Genomic DNA, 21,635 nt, shown 5'->3' with positions numbered 1-21,635 from the left:
TCATGGCCCCGTTGGTAGCATTCTCACCTCCAAGTCAGAACATTGTGGGTTCAAGTCATACTGTGGAGATTGGAACTCAAAACCTAGGCTGACAATCCAGTGCAATACTGTGGGCGGTGGGGGGTTCTGCCAGAGCTGTAAGAACTTTTGAGGGGTGGGGTGTTGGGTGCTGCCATCCGTCCCTAGATCGAACTGCACGCATTCCAATTCCAACATATGTGCAAAAACAGCTGGAAAAAGTGCCAGGCCCCACACAGGTTCAGAAACGGGAAAGCAGAAATCCAGGACAATACGCTTCCGGGGAACGCCTGGCATAGGACCTGGGACAAGAACACGGATTACGGGCTGATCCTGGAAAATCTGGGACGGTTGGTCACCCTGCTGTTGGAGGGGCTGTCTTTTGGATGAAAGATTAAACCGAGGCCCCATCTGGCACCTCGGGTGGATGTAAATGATCCCAAGACACTATTGGAAAAAGAGCAAGGGAGTTCTCTGCTGTGTCCTGGCCAATATTTATCCTTCAACCAAAATCACAAGAACAGATCATCTGGTCAGTATCAAATTGCTGTTTGTGAGAGCTTTCTGTGCACAAATTGGTTGTCACATTTTCCAAATTACAACAGTAACCATATTTCCAAAGTGCTTTATTGTAAAGCGCTTTGGAAATCGTGGGGTTGCACAAGGTGGTACATAATAGAATCATAGAAGAGTAATGATGCAGAAAGAGGCCGTTCAGCCCATCATGTCTGCGCCGGCCAAAAAGAGAAAAAAGTAGCTGCTCATTTTAATCCCACTTTCCAGCACCTGCTCCATAGCCTTGCAGGTTACAGCGCTTCAGATGCAGATCCAGGTACCTTTTAAGTGAATCGAGCGTTTCAGTGTCAACCACCAACATAGGCAGTGAATTCCAGATGCCTCTGCCCTCTTGGTGAAAAAGTGTTTCCTCATTTCCCCTCTAATCCTTCTACCAATCACTTTAAATTTATGCCCCCTGGCAATTGACCCCTCAGCTTGTGGAAACAAGTCTTTCCTGTCTACCCTATCTAGGTCCCTCATAATTTGTACACCTCAATTAAGTGGTCCCTTAGCCTTCTCTGTTCTAAAGAAAACAACCCTAGCCAATCCAATCTCTCATAGCTGCAATTTTCAAGCCTTGGTGACATTCTTGTAAATCTCCTCTGCACTGTCTCCAGAGCAATTCTGCGCTTCCTGTAATGTGGTGACCAGAGCTGTACATAAAATTCCAGCTGTGGCCTAACCAGCATTTTATACAGTTCCATCATTACAACCCTGCTTTTGTATTTAATACCTCGCCCAATGAAGGAAAGCATTCCATATGCTTTCTTCACCACCTTGTCCACCTATCTTGCCACCTTCAAGGACCTGTGGATATGTACTCCAAGGTCTCTCACTTCCTCAACCCCTCTCAATAACTTCCCATTTATTGAGTATTCCCTTGCTTTGTTTGCCCTCCCCAAATGCATTACCTCACACTTTTTCGGATTGAATTCCATTTGCCACTTCTCTGCCCGCTTAACCAAACCATTAATATCACTCTGGAGTCGACAACCATCCTCTTCACTATCAAGTACACGGCCAATTTTTGTGTCATCTGCAAACTTCCCAATCATGCCTCCCACATTTAAGTTTAAATCATTAATATATTTAACAGACAGCAAGGGTCCCAACATTGAGCCATGTGGAACACCGCTGGAAACTGTTTTCCATTTGCAAAAACACCCATCGACCATTACCCTTTGTTTCCTGTCACTGAGCCAATATGGATCCAACCTGCCACCTTCCCCTGTATCCCATGAGATCTCACTTTCCTTGCCAGTCTGCCATGTGGGACCTTGTCAGGTGCCTTACTGAAATCCACGTTGTCACAACTCACTGGGGATAGTGCACTGCAATATCAATCCCTACTGCTCCCCGAGCCATTACAAATCTGAAAAGTTTGATCAAACCACCCAATTGTTTAATTTAGGTTAACAGAATACGAGCACCAGGTTTGTAAACTCAATAAGTAAATAACTGTTTATTGAACAAATTGTCTTTAAACAGAAGCAAAAGAAAAAAATATGAACTGCTAATTTCTAACTCTATAGCTTAAACTCTACCCCTTCTTAAATCCCTATTCACACACACATACAAGACACATAAGACACACAAACATGGATTTTAAGGGTAGGCAAAAACAGTTCAATAGCACCAATTTTGGAGTGCAGGATTTGATGGGTTGATTTTGATCAATGTCTTCCAAATTCCTTTCAGTTCTTGTTGATGACAGGAGGTGGTCTTCCAGCACTTTCAGTCTTTAGTTCACTGGCTGAGCAGTTGCCTTGCAATGTCTCTAACAGTGATTTTCCCCTTTTCCTCTTGACAGGCGTTTTTCAGAGACAGAGCAGGTTATAGAGATGTGAGGAAAAAAATAGCTAGCTATTATTGTAGAATTATTGGAATCTTACACACACAGGAGAAAGAGGTTTTTGGTCTCTTTTCAGGCTAGGAGCTTTTTTTCTGCTGCACTGCTCTCACACAAACCCTGGTCACCTGGTTAGGAGCCAAATAACATGTTGTTGCCAGGCAGTCCCCCGTTAGACCGGGCTCCTCCTCAGCACCATCTTGTCTGTCTTAGCACACTCTTGTTCCAGGACAGCAACATTGTATATATCCCTCGCACTGTTCCAGTAGACATGTGTTCCAAACTGTAGCCATTGTAATTTTAATTCACAGTCCAACAGAAATAAAAAGATATATTCTTTACAATGTAGACAACATCCATTGCACTACCCTCATCAATCCTCCTTGTTACTTCCTCAAAAAATTCTATTAAGTTCGTAAGACACGATCTTCCTCTAACAAAACCATACTGACTATCCCTGATCAATCTGTGCCTTTCTAAGTGTCAGTTTATCCTGTCTCTCAGAATTGATTCCAATAATTTGCCCACCACTGAAGTCAGACTGACCAGCCTATAATACTCTGTCCTATCCCTCGCACCCTTTTTAAATAATGGTACAACATTTGCAGACCTCCAATCCTTTGGGACCTCGCCTGTATCTAGTGAGGATTGGAAAATGATCCTTAGAGCATCTGCTATTTCCTCCCTGGCTCCCTTCAACAACCTGGGGTACAATCCATCCGGCCCTGGTGATTTATCCACCTTCAAGGATGTCAGTCCCTCCAGTATTCCCTCTCTCACTATGCTTATTGTATCTAATATTTCACCCTCTTTAACTAGAATGTCTGCATCATCCCTCTCCTTAGTGAAGACAGAGACAAAATAGTCATTGAGAATCCTGCCCACATCTTCTGCATCAACCCACAAGTTACTATGTGCATCTCTGATGGGCCACTACCCTTAATTATTCTCTCGCTCTTAATGTACTGGTAAAACATCTTAGGATTTTCATTGATTTTACCTACCAATATTTTTTCGTATCCTCTTTGCTTTCCTAATTTCCATTTTTACCTCACCCCTGTATTTCTATACTTCTCCAGGCTTTCTACAGTATTAAGTCTTTTGTGACTGTCATAAGCTTTCTTTTTCTGCTTTATCTTGGCTTGTATGCTTCTGAATAACCAGCGGGCTCTAGATTTGGCATAACCACCCTTTTTCTTTGTGGGGACATGTCTACACCTCTGCCTGTAGAATCTCGCTTTTGAATGCCTTCCACTGATTTGACACAGTTTTTCCTCCTAATGGCTGCATCCAGTCCACTCTCGCCAGCTCACCTCTCAGCTTTGTAAAATTTGTCTTTGCCACCTTCCCCCCACCGCCTCTTCTCCCCCCTGCCCAAGTTAGAACTTTTACTCCTGTTCTATCTTTATCCTTTTCTATAATGATGCTAAATCTGACTATATTATGGTCACAATCTCCAAAATGGTCCCCCACTGCTGCTTCATTTCCTAAGACTAAATCTAGAATTGTGTCCCTCTCATTGGGCTTGCTAGGTGCTGGCTAAAAGAGTTCTCTTGAATGCAGTTCAAGAATTTCATGCTCTCTGTGCCCTTCACAGTTTTCTTTTCAGCAACATATTCGTGTAATCTGTAAGCTTTAATGACAATATCTTGAAGAAGCAAATGCTTCAGATGCTTGTGAAAGATAAGATATCTGCAGTGTAGGTGTGAATGTAGTTCCAAGCTCCCTAGTCTAGACTAGTAAAAAGGCTGCGGGCTCAGGAGATAAATTGAACTGTAGAGCAAGACCAGTGTGGTTTTTCAAAGATGGAAACAGAGGGAGATGGCAAGTGGAACAGTTTTGAAGGTCAGGCAAAGGCTAAGTAGGAACAATAAAATGAGTTTTGATTTCAGCACACTATGATATTGGGAGGAGCAAGAACAGGAAATCAGCTTATTTGGAAGTTAAGAGGAAGTAAATTGGAAAGATCAGATAATCAAAATAGAAGAAGATATTGATGGAGTTAGAGGTTAATGAACACCTCCATGGAGCCCTTTCATGGAGGACATGCTATTTATCTATCCAATGGTCAGACCTGATCTGTCTGGTGTGTACTGGGGAGAGAGCTGCATGAGATCAATACTGTAGCAAGTAAATCTGCAGCAAGTTTTCACTCTAAACCACATTGAATGCTACAGCACAGGAAGCCATTCGGCCCATCATGCCTGTTCTGGCTCTTTGGAAGAGCTATCCAATATGTTCCACTTCCCTGCTCTTTCCACTGTAAGTTTTCCCCTTCAAGTGTATGTCAAATTCCCTATTGAAAGTTACTATTGAATCCGCATCCACCACCCTTTCAGGTGGTACATTCCAGCCCACTGTAATGCGCTGCATTTTTTAAAAGCAATAGTTCTTCTTGGGTTCTTTAGCCAATGTGCATGTTTTAAAAGTAGCTGATCTAGTGTACATTTAAACAGCTGCTTTAGTTTGCAGTGAAGTGAAATGAATCTGGAGGCAAGGATGCATGGAGATTGCATAGAATTTCCAGAACAGAAACTGGCCAATTAATTCAACAGGTCCATGCTGGTGTCTACGTTCTACAGGATCCTCCTCCCACCCTATCTTATTTAACCCTCTCAACAAAACCTCCTCCTTTCTCCCTCGTGTATTTATCTTTCCCTTAATTGCATCTATGCTGTTACTCTTGACAACTCCCTGTGGTAGCGAGTTCCATATTCTCTCCACTCCCTGGGTAGAGAAGTTTATCTTGAATTCCTTGTTTGATTTATTAGTGACTATCTTATATTTATGACCTTTGGTTTTGGACCCCTGCCCCCACCAACAAGCAGAAACATCTTCACTACATCTACCCACATGTGGAATTGCAGAGTGATTTGCTGTGTAAGGATTGCAGCTCCAGCCTTACTGTAGACAGGCTGGAACTGATAGTTACCCCTCTCTGCACCTGTACACGTTATCACTGGTCCAATTATTCTGTTCCTCTTCAGCTGAAGACTAGTGTCCATCCACCTTCTGTTATCTTGTCCATGGACATTCTTCACATGTGAGCCGTCACTGTGAGCATGAGAAAGCCATCGCAGACAAGCTCACTGATGTCTCCAGGTGAACAATCTTGGCAGAGCGGTACACTGGATTGCAAGCAGGAGCAGGAGGCATCCATTTCGAATCTAATGGTTGTACCCCCATTGCCACCTGCCCACTGAGCAACCTGGGACTGCCATGCTCTTAGTTTTACCAAAACCATTCTCAGGATGTAGGTGTCATTGTCAAGGCCGGTATTTCTTGCTCCCTTTCGTACAACTGGCTGGCTGGCCGGGCCGTTTTGGAGACCAGTTAAGAGTCAACCTATGATAGTATGGGATTGAAATCACTTACAGGCTCAGATCAGATAAGGACAGCAGATTCCCTTCGCCAAAGGGACGTGACTAAACCAGTTGAGTTTTTACAACAATCCGACAGCTTCATGGTCATTTCTACAGATCCCAGCTTTTTTACTTCCAGATTCTTTTTAGATATAAAACAGAATTCCAATTCTAAAACTGCTGTGTTGAGATTTGAATGCATGTTTCTTGGATTATTAGTCCAGGGTCCAACATTGCACCCTGTGATCCACATAGCTCTTTGTCATCACTGAGCTATCGGGGAAGGTGGCATTCTATACCAGAATTGATCTCAGGAAAGGGCTAACCCTGTCCTCTCGCTTCTCCTGTCTTTAGGGGAAAATGGGGAGCCAGTTGCTGAGAATTTTAGGACAGAAGAGGGTTACCTGCCTCAAGACTTGCTAGAGGGGCAGGTGAAAGTCTGCACCAAATACCTGTCAGTGGATCCTTATATGGTGAGTATGCATCCCTTTTGGATTATTAGGCTGCGAGAGTACGTGGTAAGGTCTGAAAGAACATAAACCATGGAATTATAGAATCTTGCAGCACTGAAGGGAGCCATTCAGCCAATCGTGCTTGTGTTGGCTCTTTGAAAGAACTATCCAATTCATCCCACTCCACTGCTCTTGCTCCATTGCCCTACAATTATTTGCCTTTTCAGGTATATGTCCAGTACTCTTTTGAAAATTACTATTCAGTTGACTTCCACTGGCCTTTGAAGCAATGCATTCCAGATCACAACAAATCGCAAAGTGCTTTCTTGTATTCCAGCTCCCCAATCTAGCATCCAAGTGTGTAGTAATCACCACGCATAATGTTGGCATTCTTGTATGTGTAAAGGCCCAAACCTAAACACTAACTTGCCTAGCAGATCATGCTAAGCCTTTGTGTCAAGAAGTTCCTCTGGGAGTCCCATCCAATTTAGTTTTTCATTGATACCTTTTCTAAAGTGATATATTCATGGTCTGCCTTGTTTAACCACACTTTTTTTATTCATTCATGGAATGTTGGTGGCACCTGTGAGGCCTATTTATTGTCCATCCCTCATTACCCTTGAGATGGTGGTGGTGAGTCACCTTCTCAAACCGCTGCAGTCCATGTGGTAAAGTGCTCCCACGCTGCTGTTAGCAAGTGAGATCCAGCGACAGTGAAGGAAAGCTGCTATATTTCCAACCAGGAAAATGTGTGATTTGAAGGGGAACTTGGAGTTAGCAGTCTTCCCATGCACCTGCTGCTGTCCTTCCAGGTAAGTGTTTCACAGACTGGAGTCCATGAACCACAACCCCCCCACTGTTGAGACTTTCCAGGGGCTCTGCAAAATAGTTGGACCGTACGTGAATGAGCAGCAGGGATTAACTTGGTGTGAGCTGGGAGTGGCTAGGGAGGCTGTCCACCACGTGCTGCGCAGAGTGGGCTGGCTGTCTCGTATTGGAAGGAGTGTTCATGGAGCAGCACCAAGAGTGGTAGGTAGATCATCAGGTAGACCCGCTGTTATCTGGGGGTGAGTTCAGGCTTGTTCAAGAGAGGAGAGATTTTTAGTGTTTAAGTAGAGCTAAAAGAAAGGGCACCAAAATACAAGTTTGCCCAGATATCCTGAGTATTATTAATTATCGTAATTTAGATGCGGGGCGGTGTGGGGTCTGTTGTTAATCCATTTGAAAAAGGATACTTCAACGAAAAATGTTTGGGAATCACTTCTCAGTGACAGAAGTGATGGCTTTGGAAGGTGCCGTTGAGGGAGCCTTGGTGAGTTGCTGCAGTGCACCTTGTTCATGATGCACTCTGCTGTCACTATGTGCCAGTCGTGGAGGGAATGAATGTGTAAGGCAGCAGATGGGGTACCAATCAAGCTTTGTCCTGGATGGTGTCAAGCTTCTTGAATGTTGTTGGAGCTGCACTCACCCAGGCAAGTGGGGAGTATTCCATCACACTCCTGACTTGCGCCTTGTAGATGGTGGACAGGCTTTGGAGAGTCAGGAGCTGAGTTACTTGCTGCAGGATTCCCAGCCTCTGACCTGCTTTTGTGGCTGCAGTGTTTAAAAGGCTGGTCCTGCTATGTTTCTAATCAATGGTAAGCCCCCTAGAATGCTGATGGTGGGCGATTTAATAACGTTAATGCCATTGAATGTCAAGGGCAGATGCCTTGCACTTGTGTGGCGTGAATGTTATTTTCTTACCAGCTCAAGTCTGAATGTTGTCCAGGTCTTGCTGCATATGGGCACGGACTACTTCATTATCTAAATTGTGATTGGTACTGAACACTGTGCAATGATTGGTGAACATCCCCACTTCTGATTTTACGATGGAGCAGCTGAAGATGGTTGGGTCTAGGACACTAGCCTAAGAAACTCCTGCAGTGATGTCCTGCGGCTGAGATGATTGGTCTACAACAAACACAACTATTTTTCTTTGTGCTTAGTATGACTCCAACCAATGGAGAGTTTCCTCCCTGATTCCCATTGACTTTGGGATGTCCTGAGGTTGTGAGCAGAAAATCTTTTGGGTGTTTTGGGTGTTGAACGAAATAATCTTAGAAAATGTGCTCATGAGATCTTTTACACCCATCTGTGAGCGCAAACTGGGCCTTGGTTTATCATTTCACCTGGAAGAAGCTGCAGTATTCCCTCAGTACAGAATTAGGTGCCAAAGTTTCTGGAGTGACTCTGAGGTGAGTGTGAAAAGCACTTTGGGGCATCCTGAAGTCATGAAAGTCACTAATTATCCTAATTTGCATTTATGTAGGGAGAAACTTTCCTGTGGTGGGGAAAATAACCTTAAAATTAGTGACAAGCAATTCCGGGATTATGTCAGGAAGCACCTCTTCACACAAAGGGTATTGGAAATATGGAATTCTGACCTCCAAAAAGCTGTTCAGCCTGGGGGCAGCCTACAGTTTCAAAATTGAGATTGTTAAATTTTTGTTAGGGAAAGGTATTAAGGTTTACAGAACCAAGATTGGCAGATGAGTTAAAATACAGGTTGGCCATGATCTAATTGAACGGGGGAACAGACTCGATGTGCTGAATGGCCTTCAGACTATGTCTCATTTCCTTTTCTTTATCACTGTGTCTTCTGCCAAATCAAGATGGTCAGCCAAACCCATCTGTGCATGCTCAGAAAACCGATGACGTCACTCCGCTGGGCCCAACCTGACAGTGCCAACAAAAACCTGTCAGAGCAGCTGCTGAGCACCTGGACAGGATTGATGTCCACATCTACCAATAGTGAGGTTGTATGTCAGTTTGAGGGGGCTTGATGTGTGTGAGCCAATCAGAGTTGCGGGTGTGGGACTGAATGAATCGTGTGGTTATAGCAGTTTGGTACCTGCTGAATGAGGGCAACATTGTTCCCAACCGAGGCCCAGATTGAGGTTGTGAGTGGCTTAAACCACCAAATTGGTGCCTGGGACAACAGCCCACTGTATGCTTTTGTGGCCTGCTCTCATTTGGGCAGTTGTGGGGCAAACATTGTTAGGTGCAATGTGAGTTTTTTACTGGTTTGGAGATGAGGCCTTGCCTGTGTTCTCTTACAGCATCTGCATTTGCTTAAAATATCTTTCAAAATTCATGGGAAAACGTCTTTAATAACTGTTTGACCAGCATCTCTGCTCCTGGCTACTGCCTACCTTGTCGTTTGAAATTACTTCACAGGGTAAAACACCAGAACTGCATATGCATGGCATTGGTGACAAACACAGCCTTTCTTTATTCAGATCTGTAGTGAATTAATCATTAGTGCCCCAAGTTTTAACAGTGGTTTTGACTTGATCTTGGCAGCGATGCAGGATGAACGAAGATACGGGAGTAGATTACCTGCGTCCATGGCAAGTGTCCAGTGTCGTTACTGGCGGAGGATTGGGTGTGGTTGAAGAAAGTAAACACCAGAAATTTCAGCAATGCGATGTTGTGACTTCATTTAGCTGGCCCTGGCAGTCACGGGCCGTTGTGGATGGGGACATTCTGACCAAGGTAGTTTTCTATTTTCCCAAACTACAAGGGTACTGAACTAACTTAGTGCTGCCCTCAATCCCTTCCCTCACACCAATTTTAAAAGATTATTTTAAATGTGCAAACTGTGTTTATGTTGCAGACTTTGAACTTTGAAAACTTGAGTAACAAATCTTTATTGCATGACTATATCAAAAACTATTTCTGAGACTCCATATTGGGGCATTTTTTATTAGGATAAATTCTCTCACTGTTGCTGCTGGAGGCTATTATGTTCTCTCGTTGGATCCGAGCTAAACAAATAGGGATATTTTCTAAATGTAGAGAAGCAAAGCCAATAGATGGCCACAAAAAGCAACCAAAAAGTCTTATGGACTCTTAGCCTTTATCTAAAGGGGGCTGGAATCCAAAAGTGAGGAAGCTATGCTTCAGTTGTACAGAGTCTTGGTCAGACCCCACTGAGGTAACTGCATTCAGATCCAGGCACCATATCTCAGGATATATTGGCCTTAGAGGGTATATCAGAACCTGACCAACATTTAGATGGTTAAATTACGAGGAATGATTGCATAGACTAGGCTTGTAATATCTTGAATATCAAAGATTAAGGGGGTGATCTTTTTTCTTTTTTATTCATTCATGGGATGTGGGCATCGCTGGCTAGTCCGGCATTTATTGCCCATCCCTCATTGCCCTTGAGAAGGTGGTGGTGAGCTGAATCTTCTTTAACCGCTGCAGTCCATGTAAGTGCACCCACAGTGTTGTTAGGGAGGGAGTTCCAGGGTTTTGACCCAGCAACAGTGAAGGAACAGCGATATATTTCCAAGTCAGGAGGGTGAGTGGCTTAGAGGAGAACTTGCAGATGGTGATGTTCCCAAGTGTCTGCTGCCCTTGTCCTTCTAGACGGTAGGGGTCATGGGTTTGGAAGATGCTGTCGAAGGAGGCTTGGTGAGTTGCTGCAGTGCACCTTGTAGATGGTACTCACTGTTGCCACTGTGCGTCGGTGATGGAGGGAGTGGAATTTACAGGTGGTGGATGGGGTGCCAGTCAAGCAGGCTGCTTTGTCCTGGCTGGTATCAAGCTTCTTGAGTGTTGTTGGAGCTGTACTCATCCAGAAAAATGAAGAATATTCCATCACACTCCTGACTTGTGCCTTGTAGATGGTGGACAAGCTTTGGGGAGTCAGGAGGGGAGTTACTTGCTGCAGAATTTCAAGCCTCTGAGCTGCTGTTGTAGCAATGGTATTTATATGGCTGGCCCAGTTCAGTTTCTGGTCAATGGTAACCGCCCCCCTGGGTGTTGATAGTGATCTAATTGAGGTGATTAAGATGAATAAGGGGTTTACTAGAGTAGTTAGTGAGAAACCATTTCCTCTGTTGGGGAGAGTCTAGAATGAAGGGGTGTAACCTTAAACTTAGAGCTAGGCCACTCGGTTGATGGGAGGGAGCTGTCCTTCGCACACAGGGTAGCGGCAATATAGAGCTGTCTCCCCAGAAGGTTGTAGGTGGTGGGACAATTAACATTTTCAAGGCCGAGATGAATATATTTTTGTGTGAAGGGATGTGGAACAAAGGGAGCTGAGGTACTGGTGATCCATGATCTAACTGAATGGCAGAACAGACTAGGGGCTGAGTAGCTTTCTCCTATTCCTCTGTTCCATTTAAAAAAAAGGAATGGGCATTTTTCATTAGAACCAAGAAGGTTAAGAATAATCTAATACTGACCTTTTAAAAGTCCATAAATTCTTTCAAATGGGAATTAGGCCCTTCCTTGGGAAAAGGGAATTGTAGAGGGAGCACACGGAGAGTGTGATTATACAATGTGGATCATAGAAAGATGGTTACAGCACAGAAGGATTCCGTTTGGCCGTAATGCCTTTTCCAGTTCTTTGAGAGGGTGATCTGATTATTTTCATTCCCCCGCTCTTTTCCAATGGTTCTGCAGTTTGCTTTTCCTATTCCATTCTCTTCATTTCTATTCCATTCAATTCCCTTCTCAAAGTTGGTATTGAACCTATTTCCACCAGCCTTTCAGGCAGTGCATTCCAGGTCATAACTCACTGAATTAAAAAAAAAATTCTCCTCATCTCTCCTCCCTGGTATTCTGCTGCAGAAAAGCACTGGTGAAGTTTGCTGTGCTGCATGACTTGTTTCTATGAGATAACATTCTATAAAGTCAAGATGACTTGTACCTCTGTGATCATTTCTTTTAAGAAGAAGCTGACAACTTAATAACATAATACGTCATGGACAAAGATGCTTCATTATTGTCATGGTGATTTCTGCATCTTATTAAAGGAGAAATGTATTCTGTTGAATTGTTTGGATAAATCCCAGATACTTGAAAGGAGCTATTCAGGGACTCCAGCATGAGAATTTCAGCACCTTTTTACATGCACATGACAGGCGAGAAAGCCATTTAGTACAGAACTCGTCTTCATGTGACATTGTGAATTCTACTGTCCAAGTATGACGTCCCATCACAGTTACAATCATAGAAAGGCCTCCTTCTGTGCTGAGTCATTCAGCCTATCATGTCTGTGCTGGCCCTTTGAAAGAGCTATCAATTAATTCCATTCCCCTGCTCTTTTGCCATAGTACTGTAAATATTCTCCTCAAATTACTATTGAATCTGCTTTTAGCATATTTTTAGGAGGTGCATTCCAGATGTGCAAACAAAAAATCTCCTCATGCCACAACCTGGTCCTTTTGCTAATTACCTTCAATCTGCATCTCCTGTTCCTGATCCTTCAGCCACTCAAAACCGTTTCTCTTTCTTTACACTATCAAATTCTTCATGATTTTGAGCACCTCTGTCAGATCTCCACTTAATCTTCTCTGCTCCAAGGAAATCAACTCCAGCTTCTCCAGCCTCTTGGCATAGCCCTTATCCCTGGTACCATTCTGTTAAATCTGCTCAGCACATTCTCCAGACATCTTCCCAAAGTGTGGTACTCAGACAATATGCCAGGTGAGACTGAGCCAGTATTTAGAAAGGTTTATCATAATTTCCTTGATTTTGCACTCCATGCCTCTAATTATAAAGCTGCAAACACCATATGCTTTTTAAAAAGCCACTGTCAAAAGAAATACCTTCAAAAGATAATTGTACATATAGTTGGATGGGAAATATTGGCAGTGCAACTGGGAAAGAGCAGGGCAATAGGATGAATTGGATCACTCTTTCAAAGAGCCAGCATGGGCATGATGGGCTGAATGGATACTTCCTGTGTTGTACAATTTTATAAGTTTATGATTCTATATATCACCCTTCATGAAAGTTATGACCTGGGCATTATTTTTCTCATGGCCCAATATTCTATTCCTTGTTGCTTGTAATTTTTAGTCAGTTGTGATCTCAGAATCTAAGCTGACATAAGAAAATGGAGAGCTTTGTTCTTAGAAGAGAAACAGTCTATGTTACCATCAACTATAGTAATATCCAGAGGGGAATGGATGAACAGTGTTTATAATCTATGGAACAAGCTCTCTAGGGAGACAGTGGAAACAGTTAGTATTGATTCATTCAAATACAAATTAGATTTTATTCAGAAGATCATGGCCTAGATCTTCCAATCCGAATAGCAGCAAGCACTGAGACATTGGCTACTATTGAAGGTCACTATGGCACTGGGAGTTCTGGCAAACCAAGTTAACCCTGCATCCTGAACTTCTAGTGTGCCGGAAACGACTCCGTGGGAGTCCATGCTGATGGTCTAATCGGGACCTGTCAACAAGTAAACTTGAACGGTTTGCCCTGTTACATAAACTGATTTACTTAGGGCTGTACGTAGCAGCCCTGACACTCCTCCACACCCCCCACCCCACCCCACCCCACCCCTGACACTGCTGCTGACCACCAGGCTGACACTGCTGACCCTCCCCTCAGCACTGCTGACCCCCACCACTGAAACTCCTGCTGAGCCTCCCCCCCCCCCAGACACTGTGACCCCACCCCACCCCCAACTACCAAGACACCGCTGCTGACCATCTGGAACACCTGGCTCCTTAGTCTGGCTGATAATGGAGCAGAGTCCTGATTGTGGGAGGGTGTGGGAAGTGGGTGAGCAGTGTCGGGGGTGCAGAGTTGAGGGGGGCATGATTCTTAGAATCAAAAGCAGGTGTCAGGAACCTATCAAAACATTAGAATTGAATGAACTGAAGACAGACCTGAAGGGAACATGTCTTCAGGTCATGATGACAAAGGGAGCTTCACTACAATTGCACTTTGTCACAAGGCATCCTGACTCACCACCTGGGTAGATTCAAGCTAGAGCTGGGACAGGAATGTTCTAACGCTTCAGCATAAGGAGGGAGGGGTGCAGTTTTAAATGGGATCTCCGCTGCAAACTGGAAGATCTAGTATCGGAGTAATTTGAAACATGATGTGGTTAAAGTTGCCTGTTTGGGAGGAACAGCTGACTTTGGACCTGTGGTTCCCAAAACTCTTCACCACACCTTATGCTGCCTGGCTGTTGTAGATTCTATCAATTGGGATTGATAACAATGATTAGTCATTGACCCTGTGTGTCAGACACAGCAGCAAAGCTGCTGCCTTGAGATATGAAACCACAATGTACCAGTTACACATTGCATAATAATGATGAGCTTCAAATTAAGTGTTAATTAATATGATGTGACCAGTTGTATGAGAATGCTGTTTCTTCTTTCCCAGTTAAGCTGGGAGGACTTTGCAGATGCAATGGTGGCCATTTTAACCTAAATTATTTTGGAGACTCTCACAGGATTGGGTGAAGCAGCAATTCTACATTCAACCCAATTTTACACACCACTGACTTCAATAAAAGTCAGATTTACATTTCTCTAGCAACTTTCATACCCTAAGGACATCCCAAAGCATTTTATACCCAAGAAAGTACTTATGTAGTGTAGTTGTTGTTTTAATGTAAGAAATGTGGCAGCCAATTTACACACAGCAAGCTCCCACAAACAACAGTGTGATAATGACAAGTGGATCATTAGTTGAGGGAATGTAAAACCAGTATTGCCCCTGACCCTGTAAGTTTCATGTTGGATGGATTAAGTTAAAATTGCTCTCTCTGTTGTTTCATTTCACATGGCCATTTTGTCCATCTTACAGCTTGACCCTCAGCTTGTTGGCGGACATCTCTCCTATTTCCTGGGTGCGGTGGGAATGCCCGGCCTCACCTCTTTGATGGGTGTGAGAGAAAAGGGGCACGTGACACCAGGAGCTAATCAAACAATGGTCGTCAGCGGTGCTGCAGGGGCTTGTGGGATGTTGGCTGGTCAGGTACGTGGATGAGTTCCTCACAAGCAACATAAAAGATCCCAGTACCAGTTCCTTCATCCCCTTTTAGGTATTTGGACTTTCTTCAGTGACCTTCTCCTCTCAAGCATCGACACCTTTATTCCTATCTCCTCAAGTCATGAGTAGCAACTTGGAAACATGTGAATGTTCCACCATTCAGTTAGATCATGGCTGATCTGTATCTTAACTCCATTTACACACCTGGTACCGTAATTCAAATATCTTTTCCTAACAAAAATCTATCAAGCTCAGTTTTCAAATTGACTTGACCCCGGCATTCACAACTTTTCTGTGGAGAGAGTTCTAGATTTCCCTTCACCCGTTTTTGTGAAGAAGCGCTTCATAATATCATCCCTGAGTGGCTACGTTTGGCCCAGATTTTGGCAATAGGCAATGAAGGGGCAGTGTTCCCCATCTCCCGAGGGCTCGCACACTCCCCCGCTCCCCCGTTCCCCCTCTCTCTCGGGGGCGAGCGCGTGCTCCCCCGTTCCCCCTCTCTCTCGGGGGCGAGCGCGTGCTCCCCCGTTCCCCCTCTCTCTCGGGGGCGAGCGCGTGCTCCCCCGTTCCCCCTCTCTCTCGGGGGCGAGCGCGTGCTCCCCCGTTCCCCCTCCCTCTCGGGGGCGAGCGCGTGCTCCCCCGTTCCCCCTCTCTCTCGGGGGCGAGCGCGTGCTCCCCCGTTCCCCCTCTCTCTCGGGGGCGAGCGCGTGCTCCCCCGTTCCCCCTCCCTCTCGGGGGCGAGCGCGTGCTCCCCCGTTCCCCCTCTCTCTCGGGGGCGAGCGCGTGCTCCCCCGTTCCCCCTCCCTCTCGGGGGCGAGCGCGTGCTCCCCCGTTCCCCCTCCCTCTCGGGGGCGAGCGCGTGCTCCCCCGTTCCCCCTCCCTCTCGGGGGCGAGCGCGTGCTCCCCCGTTCCCCCTCCCTCTCGGGGGCGAGCGCGTGCTCCCCCGTTCCCCCTCCCTCTCGGGGGCGAGCGCGTGCTCCCCCGTTCCCCCTCCCTCTCGGGGGCGAGCGCGTGCTCCCCCGTTCCCCCTCCCTCTCGGGGGCGAGCGCGTGCTCCCCCGTTCCCCCTCTGTTGCACCACGCACAAAAAAGCCAGAATTTTACGCTCCCCCACAGGTGGGTTTTTGGCCAGGGTTGGGGGTGCATGTAATTGAAGGGATGGGATTCTCTCCGGGGTCCCGCCTGCTCTTGCCCCAGTTGAGGCCCTTAAGTGTCCAGTAATTGACCACTTAAGGGCCGTTTCTCATCCAGCCTCAATTTTGAGGCTTACGGGTGGATTGTGCTGGTGTGGGGGAAGCCGAAAATCAACAGGGTTACACCTTGGGTGGGAAGGGTGGGGGAGCATCTTTATCAAAAGCCCCCTTCTGAGGCCGTGTGTGCCCCCCCCCCCCCACTTAAGGTCTGATGGCCTCTCTGGATCACACCCCCCAGGCCTCTCCCACGAGGCCCTAATTGTCCCCTCAGGCCTACCCTACATTACCTGTCACGGGACTCCTTGAACTTAGGTGGGCCTCGACTCCCCGGACTTCGGCTCTGACATCTTCCTGAACCACTTCTGTCCGCTGCAGCACTGTCGCTGTGTGGACTGGAGAGCTGCTGGCCAATCAGAATGGCCAGCAGCTCTCTAAGTTGGGACTTCCTACAAAGCGAGGGGTAGAAGTCCTTGCTGCAGCCACTCAAAGCCCATTCGAGCGTGAAATGACTGCAGGGCACTCAGAGTCAGTGGGGAACTCTTCGGATGGCGGGAAGTGAGACCACGCCATCCGAAAAATTCAGGCCACAGTCTCACACACACCACAAACACACATATAGATACATGCACACATGACTGTCGCCCCTATCAGCTGCAAACATGGAAGAGAAACAGCCTGTGGTTGAAGGAGCAGATCCTTGCAGATCTTTCATTCAACTTACTCGTGGTTTGAACTACACTATGAGTAGCTTGTGATGTGGCACCTTGTCAAATACCTTCTGGAAATCTAAGTACCCCACCTCCACAGGTTCCCCTTTATCCACGTTGATTGTTACTTCCTCAAAGAACTCCAATAAATTAGTCAAACGCTATTTCATTTTTACAAAATCATGTTAAGTCTGCCTGATCTCTTTGAGATTTTCTAAGTGCTGTGCTATAACCTACTTAATAATAGATTCTAACATTTTCCCTGTGACAGATGTTAGGCTATCCGGCCTGTAGTTTCCTGCTTGCTTTCTGCCTCCTTTCTTAGTAGAGGAATTACATTCGCTATTTCCCAATCTGGTGGGACCTTTCCAGAATCCAGGGAATTTTGGAAAATCAAAACCGATGCATTTACTATCTCAGTAGCCACTTCTTTTAAGACCCTAGGATGAACTCCATCAGGACCTAGGGATTTGTCAACTTTTAGTTCTAATATTTTTTCTCAGTACCCTTTCCCTGGTAATTGTAATTGTTTAAAGTTCCTCCCTCCCTTTCACCTCTTGATTCACTATTATTTCTGGGATGTTATTTCTATCCTCTATAGTGAAGACAGATGCAAAATATCCGTTCAATTCATACGTCATTTCATCATTTTCCATTTTTAATTTTCCACTCTCTCGCTCTTGAGGACCAATGCTCACTTTAGTTACTCTTTCCTTTTTAAATACTCTTAGTATCGGTTTTTATATTTCTAGCTAGCTTTTTCTTGTACTCTAATTTCCCCCTCATTACTCTTTTAGTCATTCTTTGCTGTTTTTTATCTCCTGTCTAATCTTCTGATCTGCTAATCTTCGTTGAGTTTTTCTTTCAATTTGACACTATCTCTAACTTAGTTAGCTAGCCACGGAAGTTGTGTTCTTCCCCTAGAGTCTTTCTTTTTCACTGAAATGTATCTTTGCTGAGTGTTATGAAATATTTGCTTAAATGTCTGCCACTACATCTCCACTGACCTATTCCTTAGCCTAATTTCCCAGTTCACTTTAGCGAGCTCTGTCTTCATACCCTCATAATTGCTCTTATTTAAGTTTAAAACACTAGTCTTAGATCCACGCCTCCAACCGAATGTGAAATTCAGTCATATTATGGAAACTGCTACCTAAACTGCCTTTACTATGAGGTCATGAATTAATCCTGTCTCATTGCACATTACCAGATTTAGTATAGCCTGCTCTCTGGTTGGCTGCAGAATGTGCTGCTCTAAAAACTGTCTCGAAAACACCTTATGAACTCATCTTCCAGGCTACCCCTGCCAATCTGATTCATCCAATCTATATGCAGATTAAAATCACCCATGGTTATTCTCACAATTTCTCACGAGCCCCAATTATTTCTTCCTGTATACCTTGTCCTACAGGTGTGGTTACTGTTAGGTGGATCTCAACCCAAACTGATTATACATTTTGATCTTTAGAACTAAGGTCATTTCTCTCTATTGTGCTAACGTTATCCTTAATTAACAGAGCTACCCCTCTGCCTTTTCCTAGCTCCTTGTCCTTCCAAAATGTCATGTACCCTTGAATGTTCAGGTCCCAGTCTTAGTCATCCTGGAGCCATGTCTTTGTAATAGCTATCAGATCATGCTTATTTATTTCTATTTGATCTCTCAATTCATATGTTTTTTCTGAATGCTATGAGCATTCAAATACAGAGCCTTTAGCTCTGTCTTTTTACTGTTTTCAGTCAACCTGTGGCCTTATCTCTGGTGCACTTTTAAGTTTATACACTCTATCCCTTCCTGCTACGCTCTGGTTATCATTACCCTTATTGCTATCTTGCTGTCTTCTCTTGCCTTGTCTTCTCTCCTTAATTCATCACATCTTCCCACACTCAATCCCTCCCCCTCACTATTTAGTTTAAAGTCCTCTCTACCGCCCTGGTTATACAAGTCGCCAAAACACAGGTCCCAGCATAGTTCAGGTGATGACCGTCCTAACAGTACAGCTCCCACCTTCCCCAGTACTGATGCCAGTGCCCCGTGAATTGAAACCCATTTCTCCCGCAGCAACCTTTGAGCACGTGTTTAACACTCTCATCTTATTTATCCAATGCCAATTTACTCATGGTTTAGGTAACAATCCAGGGGTTATCTTTTGAGGGTCTTGGTTTTTAATTTAGCCTCTAGCTGCCTGTACATCCTAAGTAGAACCTCTTCCCCAGTACTCCTTGTGTTGTTGGTACCCACATGGACCTCGACCACTAGATCCTCCCCCTCCCACTGCAAGTTCCTCTCGAGCCCTAAGCAGATGTCCCAAACCCTGGAACTGGGCAGGTCTTCTGGGCCCTCGCTCTTGGCTGCAGAGAACTGCGTCTATCCCCCCACCGACCATACTGTCTTCTACTACAACTACATTCCTATTAACTCCCCCCTACTTGAATGGTTTCCTATGCCTTGCTGCCATGGTCAGTTTGTTCATCCATCCTGCAGCCCCCGCTTTTGTCCATAGAGGCTGAAGCACCTCAAACCTGTTGGACAATTGCAAAGGCCGAGGCTCCTCCACTTCTACCTTCTCGATCCCCTTACCTGCCTCACTTGCAGTCACACCCTCCTGTCCCTGACCACTGACCAAATCAGAAGGCCCAGTGCCATGGGGTCTGACCACCTCCTGGAACAAAGTGTCCAGGTAACTTTCCCGCTCTGTAATGCATCGCAGTGTCTGTAGCTTGGCTCAATAACTCTGATTCAAAGCTCCTTGAGCCGCAGACACTAACTGTGGGTGTGTTTGCCCTGGATCACACTGCTACCCTAGAAACCCCACATTCTGTCATCACAATACATCACCTGCACTTCCATCTTTATTTAAGCAAACTACACCCTTTACGACTGCTGGGAAACCTTACTCCTACTAATAAAACTTTAGAATTACTAATAGATTACAGGAGTTTTGATAGATATATGAGCAAAATACTCACCAACCAATCGCTTACCTGTCCCCTGTGATATCACACCTTGATTTTTCTCTGAAAACAGTTGGTTCACAGACTGAGACCCCTCCCAGCTGTTCCCTGCGGCCCCGGCCGCCCTCGGCCCAGTTTCCTGGGGCCGAGGCCCGGCTTCCTGGGGCCTGGGGCCGAGGCCCGGCTTCCTGGGGCCTGGGGCCGAGGCCCGGCTTCCTGGGGCCTGGGGCCGAGGCCCGGCTTCCTGGGGCCTGGGGCCGAGGCCCGGCTTCCTGGGGCCTGGGGCCGAGGCCCGGCTTCCTGGGGCCTGGGGCCGAGGCCCGGCTTCCTGGGGCCTGGGGCCGAGGCCCGGCTTCCTGGGGCCTGGGGCCGAGGCCCGGCTTCCTGGGGCCTGGGGCCTCGACCCGGCTTCCTGGGGCCTGGGGCCTCGACCCGGCTTCCTGGGGCCTGGGGCCTCGACCCGGCTTCCTGGGGCCTGGGGCCTCGACCCGGCTTCCTGGGGCCTGGGGCCTCGACCCGGCTTCCTGGGGCCTGGGGCCTCGACCCGGCTTCCTGGGGCCTGGGGCCTCGACCCGGCTTCCTGGGGCCTGGGGCCTCGACCCGGCTTCCTGGGGCCTGGGGCCTCGACCCGGCTTCCTGGGGCCTGGGGCCTCGACCCGGCTTCCTGGGGCTTCGGCCCGGCTTCCTGCGGCCGGGTTTCCTGCGGCCTCGGCCCGGTTTTCTGCGGCCTCGGCCCGGCTTCCTGCGGCCCGGCTTCCTGGGGCCCCGGCCCGGCTTCCTGGGGCCCCGGCCCGGCTTCCTGCGACCTCGGCCCGGCTTCCTGCACTCTCCAGTAACTCAGACATGTGTCCACATATTTCACACTGTAGCTTCAGCATCTCCTGTTTTGCTGATGGCTCCTGAGGCTCCTGACCGGCATAAATTTGAGCATCACTGGGCCTTTCCTCAGCTCTCTCACGGAGAGTAGCCACAGCTATCACTGCCTCCATTTGCTGTGTCGTTCTTCTGTGCCATGCTCACCAGCTGGTGCCACACTTTCTAATTGCGCGTTAATGCCCACCAATGTGCGAGTATCTGCACTGGTGGAGGGTGTGTGAGAATGATGTGACGCTGTCCCCTCAGATGGTGGCTCCTCCTCTGAGGTCTCAAGCATTTGGTCTGCCCTTGTTGATGCCTCATCTACAACTTGACCTGTGGAAGAGACAAGAGTGATGTTGCGGTGCCTATGGTGCTTTCCGCCAACTCCTTCTGCTTACCCTTCATCTAGAGCTCCCTGTGGCCATCATTGGCCATAGGTGCACCATAGGTAGCATGCAACATAATGTTTAATGGACGCTACCATGAAGTTACTCATTGTCCGTGGCCTCCACAGGCCCTTCACCCTGAGGGACATGCTGCCCTGCTGAAAGCCTTTCTAGCTCCATTGCCTTCTCCTCCATCAGCATCAATACAGACAACAGTGGAAATCCTCCTCCAGCTCGTCTCTGTTCCCTGACATTGTGGGCCTGCTTCTCTTGCAGACATTGTCACTGGTCCAGCATTGTGCCAATGCTGCTGGGAGCCCTTTAGTATTGCTAATGCAGCAGTTGATGCTGACTGACCAGGGGTCTCCGCTGCAAGGCCACTGCACATCTCACTGTAAACGCTGGTGGCTGCTCATGTCCAAGGCCTGGGTCATCGCCCTATTCTCACATGTCATTGCTGCCTTTTGTGCTATCCAGGGCTGCAAGCTTGTCAGATCTCACC

At 46.6% G+C, this 21,635-nt stretch overlaps 1 protein-coding gene across 7 annotated transcripts in view; it reads left to right on the top strand.

Moving 5' to 3' along the window:
- The window catches only part of ptgr2 (prostaglandin reductase 2), a 47,075-nt gene that overhangs the window by 11,906 nt on the left and 13,534 nt on the right, over positions 1 to 21,635 (top strand). For 3 of the 7 annotated variants that reach the window (XM_078562998.1, XM_078562996.1, XM_078562995.1), the window contains exons 3-5: positions 6,142 to 6,260; positions 9,582 to 9,773; positions 14,853 to 15,023. In XM_078562998.1, coding sequence (XP_078419124.1) covers positions 6,142 to 6,260; positions 9,582 to 9,773; positions 14,853 to 15,023 — 482 coding nt within the window. Of the gene's footprint in view, positions 1 to 257; positions 551 to 6,141; positions 6,261 to 9,581; positions 9,774 to 14,852; positions 15,024 to 21,635 lie in introns of all 7 variants that reach the window. The other 4 variants (XM_078563002.1, XM_078563001.1, XM_078563000.1 and 1 more) reach the window with 3 other exon arrangements.

Source organism: Cetorhinus maximus, chromosome 18 (genome assembly GCF_964194155.1).
Source record: "Cetorhinus maximus chromosome 18, sCetMax3.hap1.1, whole genome shotgun sequence".
Taxonomy (NCBI): domain Eukaryota; kingdom Metazoa; phylum Chordata; class Chondrichthyes; order Lamniformes; family Cetorhinidae; genus Cetorhinus; species Cetorhinus maximus.
Note: the sequence above shows the minus strand (reverse complement) of the source record. Positions and strands in the feature narration are given on the sequence as shown.